Source organism: Zosterops lateralis (genome assembly GCF_965231275.1).
Source record: "Zosterops lateralis genome assembly, chromosome: 4".
Classification (NCBI taxonomy): domain Eukaryota; kingdom Metazoa; phylum Chordata; class Aves; order Passeriformes; family Zosteropidae; genus Zosterops; species Zosterops lateralis.
The window spans coordinates 59,599,640-59,621,067 of record NC_139765.1 but is presented as its reverse complement, the minus strand read 5'-3'; the positions used below and the strand labels follow the sequence as shown (position 1 = coordinate 59,621,067).

General features: G+C 37.5%; 1 protein-coding gene across 2 annotated transcripts in view; it reads right to left on the bottom strand.

Moving 5' to 3' along the window:
* The window catches only part of LRRK2 (leucine rich repeat kinase 2), a gene marked incomplete at its 5' end in the record, with an annotated part of 62,199 nt that extends 41,004 nt beyond the window's left edge, over positions 1 to 21,195 (bottom strand). Inside the window, 12 exons of one of the 2 annotated variants that reach the window (XM_083859673.1) lie at positions 505 to 634; positions 2,240 to 2,346; positions 3,090 to 3,169; positions 3,719 to 3,843; positions 4,964 to 5,083; positions 7,399 to 7,530; positions 10,981 to 11,115; positions 12,770 to 12,904; positions 13,289 to 13,377; positions 16,559 to 16,665; positions 20,852 to 20,937; positions 21,036 to 21,195. In XM_083859673.1, coding sequence (XP_083715799.1) covers positions 505 to 634; positions 2,240 to 2,346; positions 3,090 to 3,169; positions 3,719 to 3,843; positions 4,964 to 5,083; positions 7,399 to 7,530; positions 10,981 to 11,115; positions 12,770 to 12,904; positions 13,289 to 13,377; positions 16,559 to 16,665; positions 20,852 to 20,937; positions 21,036 to 21,195 — 1,406 coding nt within the window. Of the gene's footprint in view, positions 1 to 504; positions 635 to 1,535; positions 1,614 to 2,239; positions 2,347 to 3,089; positions 3,170 to 3,718; positions 3,844 to 4,963; positions 5,084 to 7,398; positions 7,531 to 10,980; positions 11,116 to 12,769; positions 12,905 to 13,288; positions 13,378 to 16,558; positions 16,666 to 20,851; positions 20,938 to 21,035 lie in introns of those variants that run through there. The other variant, XM_083859674.1, reaches the window with a different exon arrangement.
* Between the last annotated feature and the right edge of the window lie 233 nt (positions 21,196 to 21,428).

Below are 21,428 nucleotides of genomic sequence, written 5' to 3'. Positions count from 1 at the left end.
CATTTCTAAATTTTACATGTGTTTGTCCTTAATTAACACTATGTGATAACCTTTTGGAACACTAAATCTGAAACATAAATTAAACTGTGGTACTTTCCTTCATCATATCAAATTATATTCATGCCATTCCATTAATTCAGTCTAGCCAACAAGAAGGTAGTATTAACAAAATGCTATTTTAATAATCAGAGGTAATTTTGAGGGAAATTTTTTATCTCTCAGTGGAATTAAGTGTGGCTAACAGGAGGGGAGACCACCCAGTGATTGTCTATTTGAATCTCTCTGCTCAAGAACCACAAAGGGAAGAACATGCAGCTCCCTACAAACACTCACTTGGGCTTTTGACTACAGGGCTTAAGGGCTTACAAAATTCCATGTCTTAAACAGGGCTGTCAGTCTGTGGTCAATTTTACTATCAGTCAACAATTTAAATGTAATCACTCATGGCACAGAATCTCAAAGCCCTTCACCATGGAAGTGGACGTGCATTTCTAATTTTATTACCTTCCTTCAAAAACATGATTCAGAATCCTGCAGGCACTTTCAACCACTTCAGGAGAATGTGGATGTTTCCTCATAATATCCAAAACATTCATATGTATGCCTTTTGCCAGAAGTGTCTTCCTAATATTTACTAAAACACAAAATACCAGGTATCCTGTAAGTAAATCTTTCTGTGTAGTTCTCAAAAACATTTTTTTCCTCCTTTTTTTTTCCAATGCTTTTGCCTCACCAAACAGACATAATAGTATACATTAAAATGGGGAACAATTTGAGCTGAAGCTGACTTCTGTTTGCATAGCTTAATCAAACACATAATTTTAGTAAGTTTCTATACAGCCGCTATTTTTACTTAGATAAAGTTAACCTATGGAAAGAGGAATGTATAGCCTTACTTATACTTCAGAAATGTTTATTCCTAAACTTATTCCTTCTAATTGCATTCTGTGATCATGTAGGAAAGCTAGAGCTTAAAACTTTAAAAAACCTTCTAACTTCCAAAATTAAACTTCAAAAATGAACTCACATTTATTCATTCTATTTAGTTTTTAATTAATTTTTTTGCAAATTCAAATATCCAAACACATGCTGTAGAGTTAACTGTAACTAATAAAAATTAGAACACTATTAAAATTATTATAGTAACTACTACCAAATCTTGTTCTTCCCAGTTCAGTACATCCATTTCAGATGGTTAATTCAAGCAATACTGCACTATGCCAGAAGGTTTTACTAACCTTCTTTATGTCATTTCTGCTGTAAGAACATTCATTCAGGGGAAGAATAAAGAGAATAATAATTTAAAAAAAGAAGAAGAAGAACTTGCTTTAGATTCCCAAAAGGAATAAGAGATCCACTTGTCAATGACATGTTATGAAAGTACCTGGTATGACAATAGTATGCATTCATTTATGAGATCTATTTCGCAGTATAGATACATATTGATCTCATAAACAATTATAAATCCTTTTCTGTGTTAGGTTTTATGTACTTGGATGGCTCAATAAACTGGTGATAAAACAATGCTTTCTCACCTAGGGAATGATAATTAACTGCTAGGATTTTTCTTCCTATCTAGCCAGTGGTTTTCAATGTGCAGTCTGCAAACCACTTGAGGTCCATAACCATTTCAAAGGATTCTGTGAAAGTTATCTAATAAAAGCAAGCCAACTGTCAGTAGGCTTAAATACTCTACACAGGGGTCCACATCTCCACTGAAAAATTTTGAAGGGGTCTGCAAATTGAAAAAAGTTAGGAAACCATGTTAGGGACACAATCAGGAGCAAAGCAATCTTGAAAAGTGTGATGCACGTGCTTAAGCTTCTAGATAATTTGATCCACTGAAGTCAACAGGACTGTGTTAAGCAAGAAAGTGGTATTTGTTGGGCTGTGTTCCTTATTCATGTGATTTTACAACAAATGCTGCTCCTGACGAAATTCAAACATGTGATAAATATTTAAACAAGCATACAAAGAGAGCACACTTCTTTCATGTCTCCTGCTCCAAAAAGTAGCAATTGCAACACATAAACTGGAAGAGAGCTCTTTATTTCCTCATTTTTTGATACTTGCCAACAGTAACTTTTACAAAGCAAGGAATAAACTTCCTACTTATCACAACATAATATTCTAATCACAGGAAGTATTGTATTCATTCAAAAGTACACTAAATTCTCCTTAATATTTTTGCAATAACTTTCTGCTGAATGAGAAAGAAAAGATAATTAAAGTCCCTTACCATTTTGTTGTGACAAAATTGCCAAGGTACTAGCAGCTGCCTGAAACACTTCTTTTGAAGAGGAGTGCATCAGCATGGAGAGCATCACTGCTCTGTCTATTGGGAACCTTTCAGAGAGAAACAAGTCACTGCACATGGACTGTATTACAGCACTTACTTCATAACTACAGTTCAGTTTCCTAAAAGGTATCATAATGAAAATTTCAGGTGATTGCTCTTGGTTTCTAATATGTTTCCAGAGCAACAGCTGACAGAAAACCCTTTGTAACCTATGCAACTTTGTCTAGTCTGAATCTCACTGAATTCCTTGGAACCACACTTTCCAATTGACCTGCAGTCCGGAAAGGGGTATGAACAGGCTTAGAAATTGAGCAACTAAAATTTTAAGGAACTCTGAGAAATAGTTTAAGTAAAATGGAAATTTGTGTCTTATCCATGCCCAGTAGATTTTCCCTAATGAGACAGCATTTCCTCTACAGTGCCTTATCATCTGATTTGTGGGAAAATGAGCACTGCTTTTCTACACTCCCCACATGCTAGGTATCTTAATCTTGTCTGTTTTCCCAATTCTTACATTCTTAATCTCTGTTGCAACTGAAGACAAAATTCCTTATGGACTGTAAAAATTAGCTCTAATAGGCTGTATTCTGACCCTTTATGAAAACACTAGCAGATTTTCCAGAGTCAAGGTTAGCACACTTTGGAAGAAACTTTCCCAGATGTGGTTGATCATCATGCATTTAATCTACTACAAAACTAAAAATAACTGCAAAGTGAAACATCAAATGCCTTAATAACAGGCACTCTTTTTTTTTTCATTTCCAAAAATCCAGTTTAAGACAACACTGACTGATTATCTCCATCTCCAATCTTCTCATGGAGGTTGCGTTGATACAGAAAGAGATTCTTCAAAGCCCAGCACGCAGCCTCCTAAATACAAGCCAAGACAAAAAGATTAAGAAAATACACCTCTAGAAGATGAAAAATATATGGAAAAACTTAAACAATTTGACTGCTTTTCATTTCACAAAAGACGTACAAAGTATTTTACGCAGAAATAGAATAAAATGTACACTGTAACATTCTTTATAGCTCAGATAGGCCCAAGTTACAAACATGTACAACAATCTCATTATTTGATTTGCATTTTGATATCTATTTTAGGCCAAGATTAATTCTTCTGCTGATGGGCCTGTGTTTGGCTGTTGGATACAAAGAAGGTATATAAACAACAATCTTTGCATGGCCAAAGTTTCAGGTACAAGCCTCATCTTAACTACCTACATTTGATCTGAAGAAGTAACTAAAACCTACGGAGATGAACAAAGAAAGGCAAGAAAAGTAAGATTCATTCTAAATCTAATCCAAACATCAAGGTCTTTTTTTGCCTGAGGAGATAGATGAGAAAAGCAAGTTTCTAAACATTTTATTCAATACATAATACAGTCTTTCATATCCCCACCATCCATAATTTCTCACCAGCACATCTGTATTTTTTCGGTGCAGTTCTAATGCTCTGTAACATGCTTCCAGCCAGCATAACTTTTCTTCCTCCTCCTCTTCTTTTCTTTCTTCTAAGTCCCGGTTTAAGAATATTGTTTCAGCTTGAAATATAAAATATTTACAATAAATTCTTATTGTGAAAACAAAACATCTATGTCTTAACCTTTCTGTAGTTATGGAGGCACTCACACTGGCCATGTGTGAAGATCAGTGGGAAGATAAGCCTTTTCTGGGAAGGGAGAAATCTTTTGATATAAACTCTGAGACAGACTGGTAAAATGTCCTCAAGGTTATTAAGGGAGTTAAAAACATAAGCTTAGTGTAGTAAATGAGTCACATAGTTACAAACCAGTCTAGGCTTTGGCTCTGAAAAGACCTGCATGTACCTCTTTTTGTTGTGTATTTACATACAAAATACCACAGACATAAAATATAACTGTGAATCATTTGCATGGAACCACTCATTACAGAGCCATCTACACTCTGAAGCAATGCCATTAAAAAACAAAATGCAAATTGCAGTTGCTAAGAGAGAAATATCTGGTCCCAGAAAGTGCAACAGAATTCGAAACACATAATTTTCTACCGGTGATTTTTCAGCAATTAAGGGAAAGAAAGAGATACCCACACTGAGCATAATATCTGAGGCAAAGTGGTGTGTGTACTGATTTTTAATCTTTGCTATTTTGGGGATTCTTAAACAGCATTTCTACTGACTTTTATATGGAACAAATACTCAAGGACAAAGAGGATCAGATTCTTAGCTTTTCCCCACTAGCTAACTAATTTCTGTCTGAACTGTACTTGAGGAAAAGTGTACATCTTTTAACTGATTTCAGAACTCAAGTACAAGCATTGATTTTGTGTTGCTATCAACAGCCACAATGTGAGTATTGCCACACCTGGCCAATGTAACATCAAATCAGTGCTGTTATCACTGGAGACTTGATGTTGAGAAGGGATTCTCCAAAATTTGTCTGTGAATAAACAGTTTGCTCTGTTCAGATCTATCAATATAACTTGCCAGCCCTGAACACTGTGCAGATGTTGGGCATATGATATGAACCCAGTCTCACCATAGTGAAACTGTAATCATGTTGGAAATCCAGCTTTGTTGAAGCTGTCCTGCCTGAGGCTTTTGTGTTAAAGAAATGGAGTTTAATATTATTACAGGAAATTACTAGAATGAAAAAAATAACAAGTAGACAGAGATTTACTCACTTAGAAGAGCTAAACAACTGAGAGCTGCAGCTTGTAACTTTGCATTTTCAGGATATGTTGTAACAGCTTTCACAATGACTTCTGGAACCTTATGTAATACAAGGATATTGAAAAAATTTCCTGAAACCAGATAAGATATCAAATTAATACAAACACATATCTAGAGCTTTACATGTATTTAACATAAATTTCCCAGCACACAATGCAAAAACTTTGTACCAAATGTTGTTTTTCTTATTACAAGGCTTGACACACCCGAATTTTATTTGTGGAAAGGAGAAGTTAAGGATAAAAAACAGTTGGGATCTACATTCTTTGTGGGCCTTTTAATTTTTTTGTTTTTTTACAAGAGACAGAGGTTTAATGCAAAATGAAACACACACTGTCATCAAAATCAGAAAAAAACAGTTGGTGTATCACTTGTATACTTCCTGCCAGGAAGGAAATGCAGTCCTAGTCCTGAATTCCTGAAATGATTTGATTTATCCTATGACACAAGTAATTTAACCCTAGTTTATTCTCTGGTTTTGCCCGCCTCATAAATAAATCAAGGCCAGCATTATAAATATAGAATAGATTCCTTCTGGAACAGAAGAAAGCCTTTGGATAATAAATATGTTTAAAGCATAACAATTATTATAAGTTGTACAGTATTTTGCATTATAGGCTGAATATAAGGCACTCTCCAAAATCAAGCAAATTCAAATAATTTCCTTGTTTGGAAGTATGATGCAGAAAATAATAGACCAACACTCACTTTGTCAAATATGGTTTAAAAGCTATGGCTTCTATTTTGATATTCAATTTCATTTAAATCTTGATTAGCAAAAATGAGAATCAGAGTAGCAACATGAAAGATCAGTTGTGTGGTCATGTTACATCAGCATTGCCATTTCTGAACATATTTTAATGGAAAAGGTATGTTTGTGTAAATGTATTACTTACCTAAAGAAATTAATAAACCTAGGCTATGTGATGAGTAATTCTGTTGGACTTGTGGCTGTTAAAATTCCAAAGACATAGGATAGTCATTACCAGATTAGCAAGAATGCATGATGGTGATTTTGGAAGCTAGTAGATGCTGACTTCAGCATTTCACTGCCAGTTAACATGGGTTTAGGAAGACAGTGTCCATCAGAACAATCTTGGAAGCAACACTGGCTATACATATGAAAATCTTCCATACTATTTCCAGAAGAAATGGGTCTTGTGGCTGTCAGTGGATCTTTCTGCCACTCTTCATTGTTGGTCAGCATAAACACACGGCAAACATCTGATTGAAACCAGGCTGGTTGCACTCATGGCAAGATCAAGGCCTGTCAACCAAGTTGCTGTGTCCCTACAAGTGCTTGATTTCCCTGCCGGTCTTCAGTTAGCCTTGCACAGCAAACTGTTCAAGGTTAGCATCACCTCTTGTCAAAAAAACCCTGCAATTACCACCTCAGCAGCCACCATATTTTCTTAAAAATAATTTCTGGATTTCTGAAGGGGAATGGGAAATTGCTCTGGGGTGCACTCAGGTCTGATCTGTATTTTCTACCATATCTGCACAAAGAAGTGGAAACAGGTGGTGAAAGGATGAGACTGAGTTCACAACGGTGAGTCATGCACTGACACGAGCATTTGCAGTAGCTTGAGGCCACCACCTGCAAAAACTGGGAGGTCTAACTCTCAATGAAGAAAAAACAGCCATCAAGTGAGGGCTGCTCAGGCAGCTGCTCACAGTGGGGAAATGTAGCGGGGGAAAAATGTATTTATTTTTATTTGAACTTCCTACTATGTGTGCAAACAGAAGTGTGAGAACAGAGCTGCTAAAAGGCACAACTTTTTGCCACTGACATAATTTCTCTTGATGTGACAGCAGCCCATTTTAGCTCAGACAACCAAAGTACTTTTGTTCAAGGCAAGGCAAGTCCAGAACCCAGTGATTCATTCACAGCTGCAGCACAGTGACAGGCATCATCGCTCTCAGGAATGCAGCACAGGTCTGACGGCAAATGCATTGCGAGGAGGAAAGCCAGAGTTATAGAGAACACTATTCAACTAATACTGTAGCACCAGTTGTTTTTCACACATTCACCACTGGTATATCAAAAAACAAAATCTCTAAGTAATTTTCTTCTTTTCTATGATAACTTTATACAGAATCAGACCTACTGATTTCCCATTCTCCTATTGTGCTTCTCACCCTTTTTTGTCTCATTACTTCTCCCTAACTTGAGTCTTTTATGACAGCTTCTCATTGTTACTTATATTTACCACATAAAGACATCATATTGACTGTGGCTGGGGTTTTGGATCATTAGACACAAGGATCTATGCAGCACCTGAGGATTTACTGGAATAGCATCTGTTGTCTGTAACACTCCCAGCTAACTCCAACTCTTACACAGTCAGAATAAGCTGACTTTACATAAACAACTTTGTGAACTTACCCAATGTAAGCTTGTGCAACAAACAGCAACTGACTTCCTGAACTGTTTCACTACTGGGGAAACTTTTCATCATTTCCACTATAATATTGTAGCAGCGCACATTTCCCGACATGAGAACTTCAACATTGCTGGCTAAAGAAAGAAACAGAAACAAAAACTGCTTATTAGGAGAGAGGGGAAAAAACGTTGACTGGATTATAATTCAGACTTTAGTTAAATAGATTTATTTAGAGAACTGTGACTATATTGCAGTTTTTCCTTGCATCTTTAAAGAAAAGTGACTTTATTTTTTGATATGGCCATAAAAGACATACATGACAACGTACATTTGGAAATTAGTCATTAAAACAATGTTTCTCACCTAGAGAATGGTAATTTAACTGCTAGGATTTTTCTTCCTATCTAGCCAGTGGTTTTCAAAGTGCAGTCAAAGTTCAGATTAACATTTTTGGTTTTCTCCCATTCTGTATCAGGCCATGTAACAGAAACCTCCTCCCAAACTAATATTAGGTAGCTTTTTTCTTAAATGTGAACAAATTGTTCTAGAAATACTATATCAATCTTATAAATGGTGTTTCTAATGTGATTGTGATCAAGTATACATTTTACAGTATTTCAATAATATCCCCAGGGGCATAAAATTAGGAAACACTTGAGAATTTTTTTTTCATAAAATTTATTTTGTAGTAATTTATTTGATTTAACCATGTATTTCTAAGTTTTCCTTCTTATTTTAGGGGCCAGGTTAGGAAGTTATTATTCTTATATAAATTAGTTTTACTGTACACCTGTTGTGTACTGAGGGTACTGAAACATTCATCATGCTGTTCCTGCAATATTTTGAAAGCCATTGCACACCCTGTAATTCACAGAATCACAGAAGGCTGATGTTGGAAGGAACAGCTAAAAGGTCACCATGTCCAACCCACATGTTCAAGCAGGGCTGCCCTACAACAGGTTGTCCAGATGGCTTCTGAGTATTTCCAAGGATGGGAACTTCACAGCCCCTCCAAGAAAACCGTGCCAGAGCTTGGTCACTCTCACCCTGTTTACTGTTTACTACTCAGGCCAGATATAGTATCCAACAGGTCAATCACGTGAGCCCATATAAAGACAGAATGTATCCATTCCAACTGAGGACAGAGTGATCTCACATATAGTAATTACAGGCAAAACAGCATTATGGTAGTTAAAACACGGTGTATGAAAGCATCCTTGTAGTATTTCTATCCAGGGTATGAGACAGAACATGAACCCAAGAAATCCTGGCCAAAATCCTGGGCCAAATGAATGAAGGAAGAGTCCTGTCACCAACTCCAAAGGAGGTAGCATTACTCTGCTGACTTCTATAAATCTTCTTAATTGTTCTTTCAACAGCTTGGCTTCCCTGGATACAACATCAGAAATATTCACAACTATATTATTAAAGATAATTACCCTTTTTAAAAGAGCAGCAAATCTTTAAAATAATACATCTCTAAATATTTAATAATGACTACCTACCAGATGAAAAAGCAAGCTCTGAGTGGGAAGCATTTCTGAAGCACTCTATTTGATAGTGAAGGAAGGTATCTTTCACAATGCTTTAATAGGACAGCGATTTATCATGTCATTCTCAACTGAAAGCACACATTCCACAAGATAGTACTGCATCGCTCCACAGTAAATTATGATTTCAAAGGTGATACTTATGAATATAGTAAAACAGTCAGACAATTCCAAAACTGACCACTATGGAGACAGCATAATGAACTGCATGTTGAAATCTGCAAGATCCAAGCAATGGCACTCCTGCAGGGAGTTGCCATTTCCCAGAACAAATTAGAGAAAAAGAGGTGGAACAAATCTCATTTAATCTTAACCACCAAAACTGGGTTCTCTCAACAATTGATGACGAGACCTGAGCACTCTGTATGGCGACTCATCCCAGCTTAGGGTTAGGTAAATTTCCTCTTGAGGCGACTGTTTCTCCCTACTAAACAAAGCCCAAGCCTGGCTGGCTCCCTATGCCTGCTGTTTAGATGGGCGACATTCTGTGATCCACCACTCCACTTTGGAGGACAGCCAGCAGCAAAGCATTTTGCTGCAAATACTACTGAGATCTAAGAGTTCTTGTAGGGCACTGGAATAAACTCTTCTCCTACAATTTCTTATGACACCACACAGAACCAAGTCTAAGTATGTATTAATGAAAGAAGGCATAGTGAGGTACTCATTCAGAAGAGAGACTTGAACTTGAGGGTATGAGGAGACATTTTGCTACTGGTAAGTTACAGTGTGTATTTACACTGAATTATCTTCTCCGTGGTGGCCTTAAAGGAATATATTTCATTGAGTTCTTGGAGGATGTCAACAACCAAGAGCATGAATACCAGCTTTGCACATTCATGTGCAAACAGTCCTCTGGCTATTTTCAATATTTCATATTAGAAATAAGAGTATTAAATACCTACTTTAGAGCAGGTCTTTTTCATGCCTTCTCCTCTTACACTTTGTATGGCTATTTACTGTTTTGAAAAGGACTTAAAATCTGGCATCGTCTTCCTTAAGAAAGCAGCAGTAACTTCTGGGCTAGGGTAAAATTATTTCTAACTCAAGGAATGCTAAACTTTTTAAACACAAACTGGAACAGCAAAAATTTTGAGAAATGGGAACTAGGTAGCTTGGAGTCTGATGAAATGTGGGACATGCCATCTAGTTTTTGTTCAGTGGGCATTCATGGGGTCAGCACAGTTCCTATAGAGCCAGACAGGATGTATGAGCAAGGCTTTGTAAATATACACATTTGCAGGAGGTACATTATGCACCTCATGAAAGCCATGGAGAGCAGAACCCTGCTCTATGCTTCCCCAAGTTTGTCAGCAGGAAGTTGACAAAAGCTGCCTCTGTGTCAACAAGATCAGATTGCTGTCAACAAATTGACACAAATCATCGAACACACTTCTCAGGATCTGATTTGGTATATAACAGGGAATGCTGTTACTGGAAGACAAGAGATAACAAAGACATTTTCTTACTGCACAACAGCTGAGGATACTGTAAAACTACCACGTGCACAGTTCTACGTTTGCCATTGCAGCCACCACTGAATGACCACAGCAGGTGTCTGAACTCAGATATCTTTTCCCAGGCCTGGCTACTGAATTTGTATGGGCAATTTTCCCTTTGTGGGACAAACTTCGCCAAGAATATTCTTTACCTATAACCTGAACTCATTGAAGATTTATTTAGTCAATAAATGTATCTTATTTTTTCAAGTAATAAAAGATAACAGGGCTGGGTCTGGAACTTGAGTCTCTACAACCATGATAAGCATCTTTGCTACTACTTACACCAAGGGGAAGAAAGTATTTTTCTGTTATTTAGGAGAGATTTCTGCTTTAATGGTTAAATATAAAAAATATCCCATTTTAAAAAAAGGTATTTCCCAAGGAAAACAGGAAGGTGATCAGTCTGGTAATTCCCAACCAGTTCTCACTGTTTTTTTGCAATCATGCAAAGATTACGTTTTACAATCACAGAAAGCATGAGCTGATGCCCACTGTGAGAGAAGAAGAATCAAAATTAACTTCTAATACTTACGTGGACCAGCTAAGGAATGTAATGAATAAAGGGCAGGAAGAATCACCTCTTCTTTCTCTGGAAACTCTTTAAATACTTTCAGTATGATCATATGATCTTTGCTTTCAACAAATTCAGTCAGCTGCTCTTCTGGAACTAAATTGAAAGGCAAGAGATACAGGATGTCTTGAGGAAATAATTCTTATCCTGGTACATCATGAGAAAAGACAACTGTTTTTATCAAGTTTCCTTATATTTATTTTCTATGTGTCAAAGAAAGTACTCTCCTTTTTAACTAAAAAATTGTAGTTTAAAGTTTTTTAACTAAACGGTTATGGCTTTTTAAACTAAAAACTGAGTTACTTTATAAACATCTTTTTCTAGCTTACACTTCATGTAATAGAGTTCTGACTTTTAGATGCTACCTTGTGAATCTGTATTTTAGAAGGGTTAGTCTTTTTCAGAAAATGATAGTCCAAACCGGGTTTCCACAGATAGTCCAAACCAGTACAGTATATAAGTGAGGGAAAAGCTAAGCATACAGTGAAAAAAAAAAAATAGGGAATGCCATTTCACACACTCTGATTTTATTCAATCTTTCTTTTTTCTTTATAATGGACTTTTTCCCATAAAGCCACACTTCAATAATATCTTACCGTAATGGTTTAAGGTTTTCCCTTTCTGGCCTCTGTTATTCATACTGACATAACTGTGTGGCTGTGCAGTGAACCAGATAAGGGAACTGACCCAGGATGAGAAAGGGCACCTTTTAAATTTCACAAGCAGAAGTGTTTCCTGAATCTGGTTCAAGATAAGGTCATGCAAACACCCACATAACAAGAACTGACAAGGTGGCTCAGAGGTAGAGAAATTGAGGCAAGAGCAGCCTAGGAACTTGTCACATTGGTGCTGCCATCAAGAAGGTATGCAGGTCTGTACCTGCAGCCAGATCTGTGAAAATCTGACACTTACAAAAAACATGCACAGAAAACATAAGAAGTTCAGACCTTTGTTGAGACTTAAGAGAAAGTATAGCAGGGCAAAAGTATTTAGAGACAGGAAGAGGAAAAGGAACAGACAAGATAATTCCAAGCACACACATAGGAGAAATACTTAAAAACGCAATATAGAATGGTGCCAAAAAGACTAATCTGAAGAACTGAAGACCATTTTTGAAGCAAAGGAGTACAGCAGAGCAATAGCATTTCTCAATATTTATTTTGAATCAAGAAACTCAGTTCAAAGCAAGAGGACTACAACAAGGGGACCTCTGGCCATTACATGCACAGTTCCTGAGATTTCTGCAAAAATTCAACACATGGAGACTTCATTTTTCAGAATAAATGGGAATAGAGTATGGGCACATGATCACCTTTTAGCATTGTCAGGGTAAAAAGCAGAATCAAGTATTTTTCTAAAGTAAAAACATTTTGCTTGATTTTAGAACTGTTCACGTTACTAAAATTTACCAGTCTTCAAATACACAATCCTGTTTTTGAGAATTAATATCAAACATCACTATTCTTTATTCCTGTTACTGACCAATGTTAAATCCCATCTTTTCAGTTAACTCTGGAGTTAAAAAATGAAGGGACATTTTGATTTTTTTGAAGATGTCATATTCATTGCTCTAATTTATAGAATTTATGATATTGCTTGGAAAAATCTGTTTTGCACTAGCTCACTTAAGAACAGACATAATTCACAAACCAATGTGGAATGGAAAAGTTCATTTATTGCATCAAAATTTGTTGCCATCTCTCCCAATCTAATAATTTTTTCTAATGTCATAAACTATAAGATAAAATACCTTTCTCAAAAAGTTTGTGTAACGCTTTACATCCATGCTGCTGGATCTCTTCATTTTTAGGGAAGGTGTGCATGGCATGAAATACCAAGGAAAACACATCCACCTCTTCTTCCAAGAGCAGGAAAGCAATTATATCTGAACAGCAAAAGAGATTACATGTTCCACTGATTACTTCTCAACATTTTTATTGAAACACCATAAAATCCAGAATTCTTTAATATTATCCTTAAAATTTACTCTCACAGTTCAAATCCAGCCTTGCATAACTCTTGACAAAATTATCTCTTAAGTTTACAATAGTACTGATGTTCTAAAACTTTACCACCAAAAGACAATTTATACCTACCTGGTAAAAAAGGTGCAAAATAGTACTCTTATTATTTTGTATACAAGTACAAATGAAAAATTACTTAATAAAAATCCAGTCTGTCATGTACAGTCACACACTTTGTATCAACTCTGTGTTTTAAAGGCTTAGGCAAAATAGGAAAGTAAATAGGATAGTAAAGCACACAATACCTGACATGAGGAGTAGATTTAATGCTTTTAGTCCTATTACTGAAAGATTTATATTTCCTTTGTGGACTGTAAGCATTTTAAGAATCTGCCTAAAAAATAAAGACAAAAAGAAAGGAAAAAGGAGTTACAGCTAAAGAAATATTGACACACACAAATTTTTACCAAACATTTACTTTGGAAACAGAAGTAGTTACAGAAATTAGCAAAACCTTAAAAAGCTCTCAAATAATTAAAAAAAACTCCTTTTATTTCAGTTCACATTTTTTCAAGTTACCACTGAAATAATATTGGACTTTCAACTATGATCATAGTTCATTAAAATACTGGTGTATAATTTATCCAATTTACTTTAATTTGTATAATTTTTAATTATATTAATTTTAATATATGAATTAATTCTGCAGAGTCATTTAGGAGACGGTTACACTCCAGAGCACTGGTCTGTGGAGCTCCATGGAGTGTGGACAGTACAGCCCTGCTTGCAGCAAGAGCTCAGTTACACTGAACAACTGAGGGTTTGGTGGAAGAGAAGCAGCGGTTTCCCAGCTGAAGAACTTGAACAGCATCTTGATGAACTCTACACTGCTTTTCAGCCCTACAGCACTTGCATGATGCTGAACAAATCACTAAAAGGAAACATTTTCTAGACTGCCAGTTGCACACTCTACTTTCTGTCAGTCTGTTCTGACTTGTTAAACAAAGAAAGCCAAACAATGCCAAGTACTGCAAAATTCAGGTTGTGTATCAAACTGGGCACTTAAAAATCAGGAGGTATTTTTAACATACTTTACTCAAACTACTATCTGTAAAATAGTGACTAAAAATCTGTAACACCTCTTCAAAAATTTTTTTAAAGCAGGGATATCACACTGAATGAAGCACATCTCTCAAAATGGGGAGAAGTGTAATTAAAAACCAAATTAAAATGCATAGATTTACACACAAGAAATTAAAGAAACTTTTTTTTAACTTTTTCTTATTTTAGAGAGCTTGATTCTGTAATTTTTATAATCTTCAAATGTGAATTTCTGCATATATAATATCTAATAAAAATAGATTGTGTAGTCATTTGTGATACTTTAATTGATATTCTTGACCTGTCTTGAAAACCATAAGCAACACTTGAAGCTTCATCCAAATTTCATACCCCACATTTGGCAGTGATGTTGTTTGCCTTGCTGAAGTCTAAATTTATAAGCTGAAATAAATGTATCAGTGTTTTCCCTTTATACTATGATGCTACTAGTTTCTCTCTTCTCTGTTGTAGCACTAGTGTTGTAGCTATGATGATCAAAGTAGACATGAGACACAAAATATGATAAGAGGATAACATCAGTTATAGGTATAACATCAATTTTCTAAATTTACCTTTAGAGAATTCCCTCCCATATATCCTCCCATTTCAAGTATAACCAAGAAGAAGGATAAAAACCTTTCTAAACTTCTGCTCTAGGAAAGCTTAACCAAAGAGATTACAAAACATCTCATGAAATCTATTTAAGCTTGTGGAAAGAATGCAAATACACTGAAGGAAATTCTCATTCTCTTCGGGGTGATAGCAACAATTTATTTATTACACTGTCAAAAACACCTAAATCAATAGCAAACTACCATTTGTAAATAGAACTGCACTGTAGTCAAGTTGGATCACAGCTGAGAGACAAAAGAAAGAAATTATTTTTCTAGTTTAATATTTCTATTCTCCTAAAATAGTTACACACACAAAAGGGAAGATCTCCTGCCAAAAAAATTGACCTTTTCTTCTCTATTGTAACTGTTTCCTGCCTTTCTGTAAACAGCATGTATTCATTATGGTGCTGATTCACTGCAATTCTAGTACAATCCATGCTCCAGGAACATGAGACATAATTTAGCTGGCTTGCTGTGCCTTTGGCACTGACAGAAATGCCTGAGCCCACTCCCCCACTAAGTCTCTCCCCAGCAAGGAAAACTGTCAACACATCAGAGAGGGATACACAGTTGGCTAGAATATTGGTACTGAGAAAGAATCATGTACAGCAATGCTATCATCACATCTTAAGTGAAGTTTGAAAAGGACGCTTTGTTAACCGCACACACAGCGTGGGCGCTGAGGAGGCTGTGGGAAAGATCAGTCCCAGAAAGTAATTCTTCTGGGACCTGAGAATGAGCAGTAATATCTCCACCTCTCAGGATAACTTTCTGTCAATTAAAAGCTTTTAAGCTGCCAAAGAAATTGTAACTAGCATGTGCAGCTTCAGCTCAGTTATTTCTTGCTCATGAAAAGCAACCCAAATCACTTTTGCTTTCCAACAAAAGCTGCCAACATATCTTTCAAGGGAGTTCCCCTTGAATTCCCCTATTGATCATGTATTCTAGCCACTCTAAAAGAAATAAACAAACCCCCACAAAATCAAAATAGATCTTCATGCTATTTTTCAATAGCAACCTTTCCAAGGAAGGGTGTGGTGAGGACTATGGAGGCAGATTCATGGCGTTATAAGGCTGTAAGCACTTGCTGCTGTCATTATCAGCCCTAAAAGCAACAATCTGTCCAAGAGTGAGAACACCCAACCAAGCCCCCAAACCAACTCCCATGTGCATCGTGCCCACATCTACAATTAGCATTTGTGCTACTGGGCAACAATTCAGCCAACCTATGTGGGTGTTCATGCCATCCAACCACAGACATCCAGAAAACACTTGCTTAGGCTTCCTTTGACAGCTGTCGGATGAGGGCTGAGCAAGTCTAAACCACAATTTGCTCCATTTACTAAAAAGACAGAACAAACCATCCCTTCTTAAGGTAATTGTATCCAGTGAATTCACAGGTAGTTGAGGCGATCAGTGTAAATACTTACCTTTAAGACAATAATAACAGGTGTGACAAAACCTCCTCTTCTCAATTTACACTACTTTAGGCTTGTGGATATAATTCCTGACATTTGAAAAAACACACACAAACATCCAGGTAATACTGCCTCTGCCAAAAAGGTTACTTAGGACGTTTTTTTTTTTTCATATGTAAGTGGAATTTCCTACATTTCAATTTGGGCCTTTTGCTTCTTGTTCTCTCCTTTAGTGTCACTAAAAAAGGCCTGACTCAATCTCCTTTACTTTCTGCACGAGGTACTTAAATACACAGATAAGATCCCTATTTGTGTGTCACATTCTGAAGACTGAAAAAATGCACAAAAAAGCTGATGTAATAACTTTATATATTTCATTGCATATATATGCTGCCAAAATGACCAAGCATTCTGGCCGATTCTTCGTATACAAAATACTTACTGGTGAACACCCAGTACTTCCCAGTCCTTCCCAACATCCTTGGGAGCTATGTTTTGTAGAGTACTTGGACAAATTTCTATTAATTTGCAAAGAAGCGACCAGCCCATCTGTAAAACAAAAATGCAGATATTTTACAATAGATATTCTGCTTGGAACTTCTACATTGTCTTCTAATATCCTTGGCTTTTCCAAGACAGCTGTTCTGTTACCTAGCTAAATCATTAAGGGAAAATTAATTAACACAAGACAAATGGCATGGAAAGTTAAAAGATGGAAGTAGAACACATGCTAATGATTCTGATTGCATTGCTTGCAGGAACACATCACTCTCAATCTGCTTCAGCACTGCTTGAGAATAAAGGGCACACAGTTAAATGAGCTGCTGACAGACAGAAACATATGATGTGATCCATAGTATGTTATCACTAGCCAGGGAAAACTCCTGCACTATTACAGGAGGTTCAGCTTTAATGAAAAATGCGCGTTTTCATAAGAAGTTAATTGCAAATTGTAAGGATAAAGTGCAGGTTTTTAAAGAACTTCAAGATTTTAAATGGGGATGAGATATGTAAACAATTACCACACATTTCGTATTCTTGCCATCAACCCTCAGTACTTTGTGCTTTCAAAATAAAATGAAGGCAGCAGAAGTTTTGAGATCATACAGAGTGAAAGACAACTAAACCCAATGTATTTGTTCTTAATAACTACCTGCTCCGTCCTATGCAAATTCTTTGACTTTCAAACATCTGTAAATAATGCCATAAGCTAAAAACACTCCTCTCTGATCTTCTGTATTGGAGAAAACTGCTCTCTTATGAATGTTTACAGGCTGATATGACTGAATAGGCTGCAGTGAGGAAGCAGTAAGCAAAATCTGTACAGAGAAATAAGTGATGAAAGAAAAGCTCTCTGTATTGAAAGAAAACTTGTGAACTGCGAAATGTCAAAAGTCAAGATGAAGCAGATTTTACAAAAAGGAATTATAACAAGGCATGTGAGTTTCCTTGAGCCTGTAAGTAAATAAAAAAAGTGGAAGCAGGCCCCTGTGCTTTAAGAATAGAGGCAAGGCAGAAGACAATAAGTAACTGGATCACTTTTTCACAGAAGAGTTACATAAAGCAAAGAGGTCAAGATGGGACAGCCAACAACAGGAATGTAAATGGCTACCTCCAAAGAGTTTAACAGCAAAGTTCATATACAGTGCATGATGCCTAACCCTGTAATCAGTAAGACTACAGACACTGAATTACAAGTCTGGTTGTGTAGAGTCACCCACAGGAACAGCATGAGCTTGAATCTAGACAGCTTTCCTGACAGCTTTGTAGAGCATGCAAAAGGTGATGCAGCTCCCTGGGGACTGGAATTCCACTTCGGTCTTTCATGCACTTGGTTGCAGTGTGAACACATATCTGCAGTACTTTTGTTTCTGTTTCAGTTTAGATTTGCAGAGACAAACGTTTTAAGCCAATTAGAACCTTAATGTCTGCAGATTGAGCTTGACTATGAGCCAACTTCCATGCACTTCTCTTCCCTGGATAGCAACCTGCCTTGCCCTGCATAAGACTACAAATCACCTACACAGACATTCAGGCTGGTCTGTGTAACTGAGTAACTAAGTGTAGGTACAATGAATAGTTTTAGTAACCATCAGTCCAAGAAGAGGATACGTAATTCCCTAAATTTCCATACTCCAAGCAAAATATGGTTTACTGGTGACAGTCAATCAGGTACAAATTTCAAAAACATTGTAGAGGTGACTATTAATGGATGAACTGCTTATTCCTTAGAAAACATGAATTTTAGAAGTCCTACTTTGTAAGAGTATCCTAACTGTTCTTATTAAATTTAGAATCTGATGGAAATTTGTTTAATTACTTTAGAAAATTCCTTTCTGTATTAACTGTTTCTGATGATTTTTATATTCCCACTGAACATTTTTATTTGGATTGTTAGGACTCCAATATTGACATTTATCAGAACTGTGGATCCAGAGAAGACCAATGGAAACATCTGACCTGCTGATACATGGTCTGTTTTACAATATTAAAATCACAACGTGAGATAATAGAGAGCGTATTAGCTGTTTGATAATTAAGTAAGAAAGCAAGGGTCATTTAAATAACAGAAATCTTAAAGGTTACAGGGAAAGGAAATACAGCAAACAAAGATGTCCTTATAAAGACTTAAACTTAGATACAGAAACAGTAGCAGCACTGAAACTCATTATTTTTAAATCAGATCTTTTTTGTTGCTAGCATGCAATTAATTTATATTACATCAGGTCCCACCATCTACTTAAGACAATAAAGCTCTGCTGAGTGCTCTTTACTCAAGTGCACTCATATTTTGCTATAGAGTTTCTCAGCTCCAATCATTGACAGAGAAACTGCAGAAAACTACCCTACTTACGTAAAGATATGTATTTTACTTACAGGAATTACTGGCTTTCCACACTAGTGCCTTCCTATTTGTGAAGGAGCTCACAGGGATTTTGCCTGCAGTCTGACTAGGGCCAATACTTGAAATATTGATCTACTAAGCAAATGAACCCTGAACAAGTTAGTGGAACAGCAGCAACCCATAAAGCTTTGTAACCAGTTAAGGAGGGGAGGTAAAGAAAATTCTCATTTCAGGTACGTCTCTGACTGTTTATTCTCTTATGTGAGTCAATTTTTTTACAATGCCAAAAGTAAAAGGTGGATGGTTGATGACTTATTCAATAAAAGATCATTAATATTGCAAAGAGACTGCACTGAAATCAGGACCACATTACTTTGTCACTCTGTAAAGTGAGAATTTATTTGGAAAGATTACAAACAAATAGTGGTAAATGAAGCAAGAAGACAGAGCTCTACTTACATAGTGTGAATGTTTGTAAACATCAAAACTGAATGAGAAAGAAGAGTTACCCAAGAGATTTTATGAGGAATAGGATTTGAGCTTTGCACTGGCTATGAATTTTCCACTGCAACACATCATAGTGCAAAGGAGGTGCAGAACTTCTAAACTGAAACACCAGATGAATGCAAATGTAGGCAGGTAGAAGATTAAAATTAATTTTTAAATTCTGCATTAGAATGAGGTATTTTAAGAGAGTTAAAATGAAAATTAATCACTATCTTCCTTATGCAATTCTGGGAGTTTTGTGCTATCATTTCACACCTACTTCTTGTTGTGATTGATGTTTTACTTCCAAGTTTAGACTTCTGGGCAGAGGTTTTATAAACTGCTATATATCTAACGTGCTTTTTCTTGAAAACAACTGCTGATTTATATTCCTGTATTTGTTCACAACCTGACAATCAAACAGTAAAATACATAAAACCTTGAGACACTGCATAAATATTTAGTCTTCAAAGAAAACCTGAGATCATTGTTATTTCAGATTAATCACTGCAGAAATACAATTTCATATGTAATCTGGATTTTGGGCTTTTGACCTCTAGCTAAGGTCTAGTACACAGAAAAACCCCCAACCCCAAAACCTTAAAATATATTATTATTTAAGAAGTATTTGCAGTATAATTCATGTTTTACCTTTGAGCTGAATTGAAAAAAAACCAAAACATGCCCAAAATATTGTAACTATATAAATGAGCTTAGTAATAATAATAATAATAAAGTGAGTTGCACAGAAATCTGGAGCTTATAAACATCCTCTATGCACAGCATAGTCAGAAATTTAATATATGCCTGCCAGGAAGGACCTGTTTCGTATGACAAGTCTGGCAGCTGTACCATAAGTATAACATCAAATTGTGCAAGCACCACACCTAGTCCCAATGGGCCAATGCTAAAATTACAGGAGCAGGCAGGCAGAACCTTAAATTGCAGAACTAACCCTTAGCTAAAATACCCCCCCGTGCCTTTAAAAAACTGTGCTAGCACAAGTCTCAAGGATATGGCTCCATATATATGAATTCATAGTAAGAACAGTGCTTTTCAAAAGTTTATCTAACTATGGGAAAATTCAATACGGACACGTCAAAATTATATAAGACAACGTTACTGGTAATTTAGAACCCTACATGACACAGTATTCACGTGGCTTAACTTTTATTTTCTATTTCTCCTCCTTCTGCCGGTAAAAACAGACGCAGCCAGCGGCGTCTGCAGTAAGCTGGAACGCTTGGTCCCTTTAAGCGCCAGCGGTGACAGCGCCCTTCTACAGCTCAGAGCACTTGATGAAGCGGCCCAGGAGACAGACAGCAAGTCAAGGAGAGATCAACAAGCGGAACAAGAACTTTTATCCCAGGAATGGCCGCTCGCCCATCCCCGGCCGGGCCTGACCTGCTGCACGCCCGCCGCTCCCGGGTACAGATCCACCACCAGCAGCAGGGGCACGTGGACGTTTTTGCCGCTGAAGAGCCGGGGAGCTGTGGGGGGACACAGACAGACAGAGACACAGCGTTAGGGGCCGGCGGCGGGCGGGCAGGGCAGGGCTGGGCAAGGCTGGGCAGGGCAGGGCGCTCACCGCTCTGCCGGGCCGCCAGCTCCAGCAGGTCGCTCAGGGTCTGCACCAGCGTCTCCAGCCGCTTCCTCTCCTGGACGTTCTGGAGCCGGACCACCAGCTTCCTCAGGGCTTGTTCCTCCCCCGCCACCGCCTCCCCGTCCTCGGGGCCGCCGCTGGCCATGGCCGACCCGCCGCCCTCTCCGTGCCCATCCGCCGCCCGGCGGGACGAGCGCAGGGCCGGGCCGGGCCGGGCGGAGCTGAGCTGGGCTGGGCTGGGCTGGGCTGGGCTGAGCTGGGCTGGGCCGGGCTGCCTGGGCGGGCCTGTCCCGCCGCTGCGGCCCCGCAGTGCCGCCCTCACCCGGCCCTCCCGAGCCGCCCTCGCCGCGGCCTCCGGCCCCTCCCACGGCGCCGCTC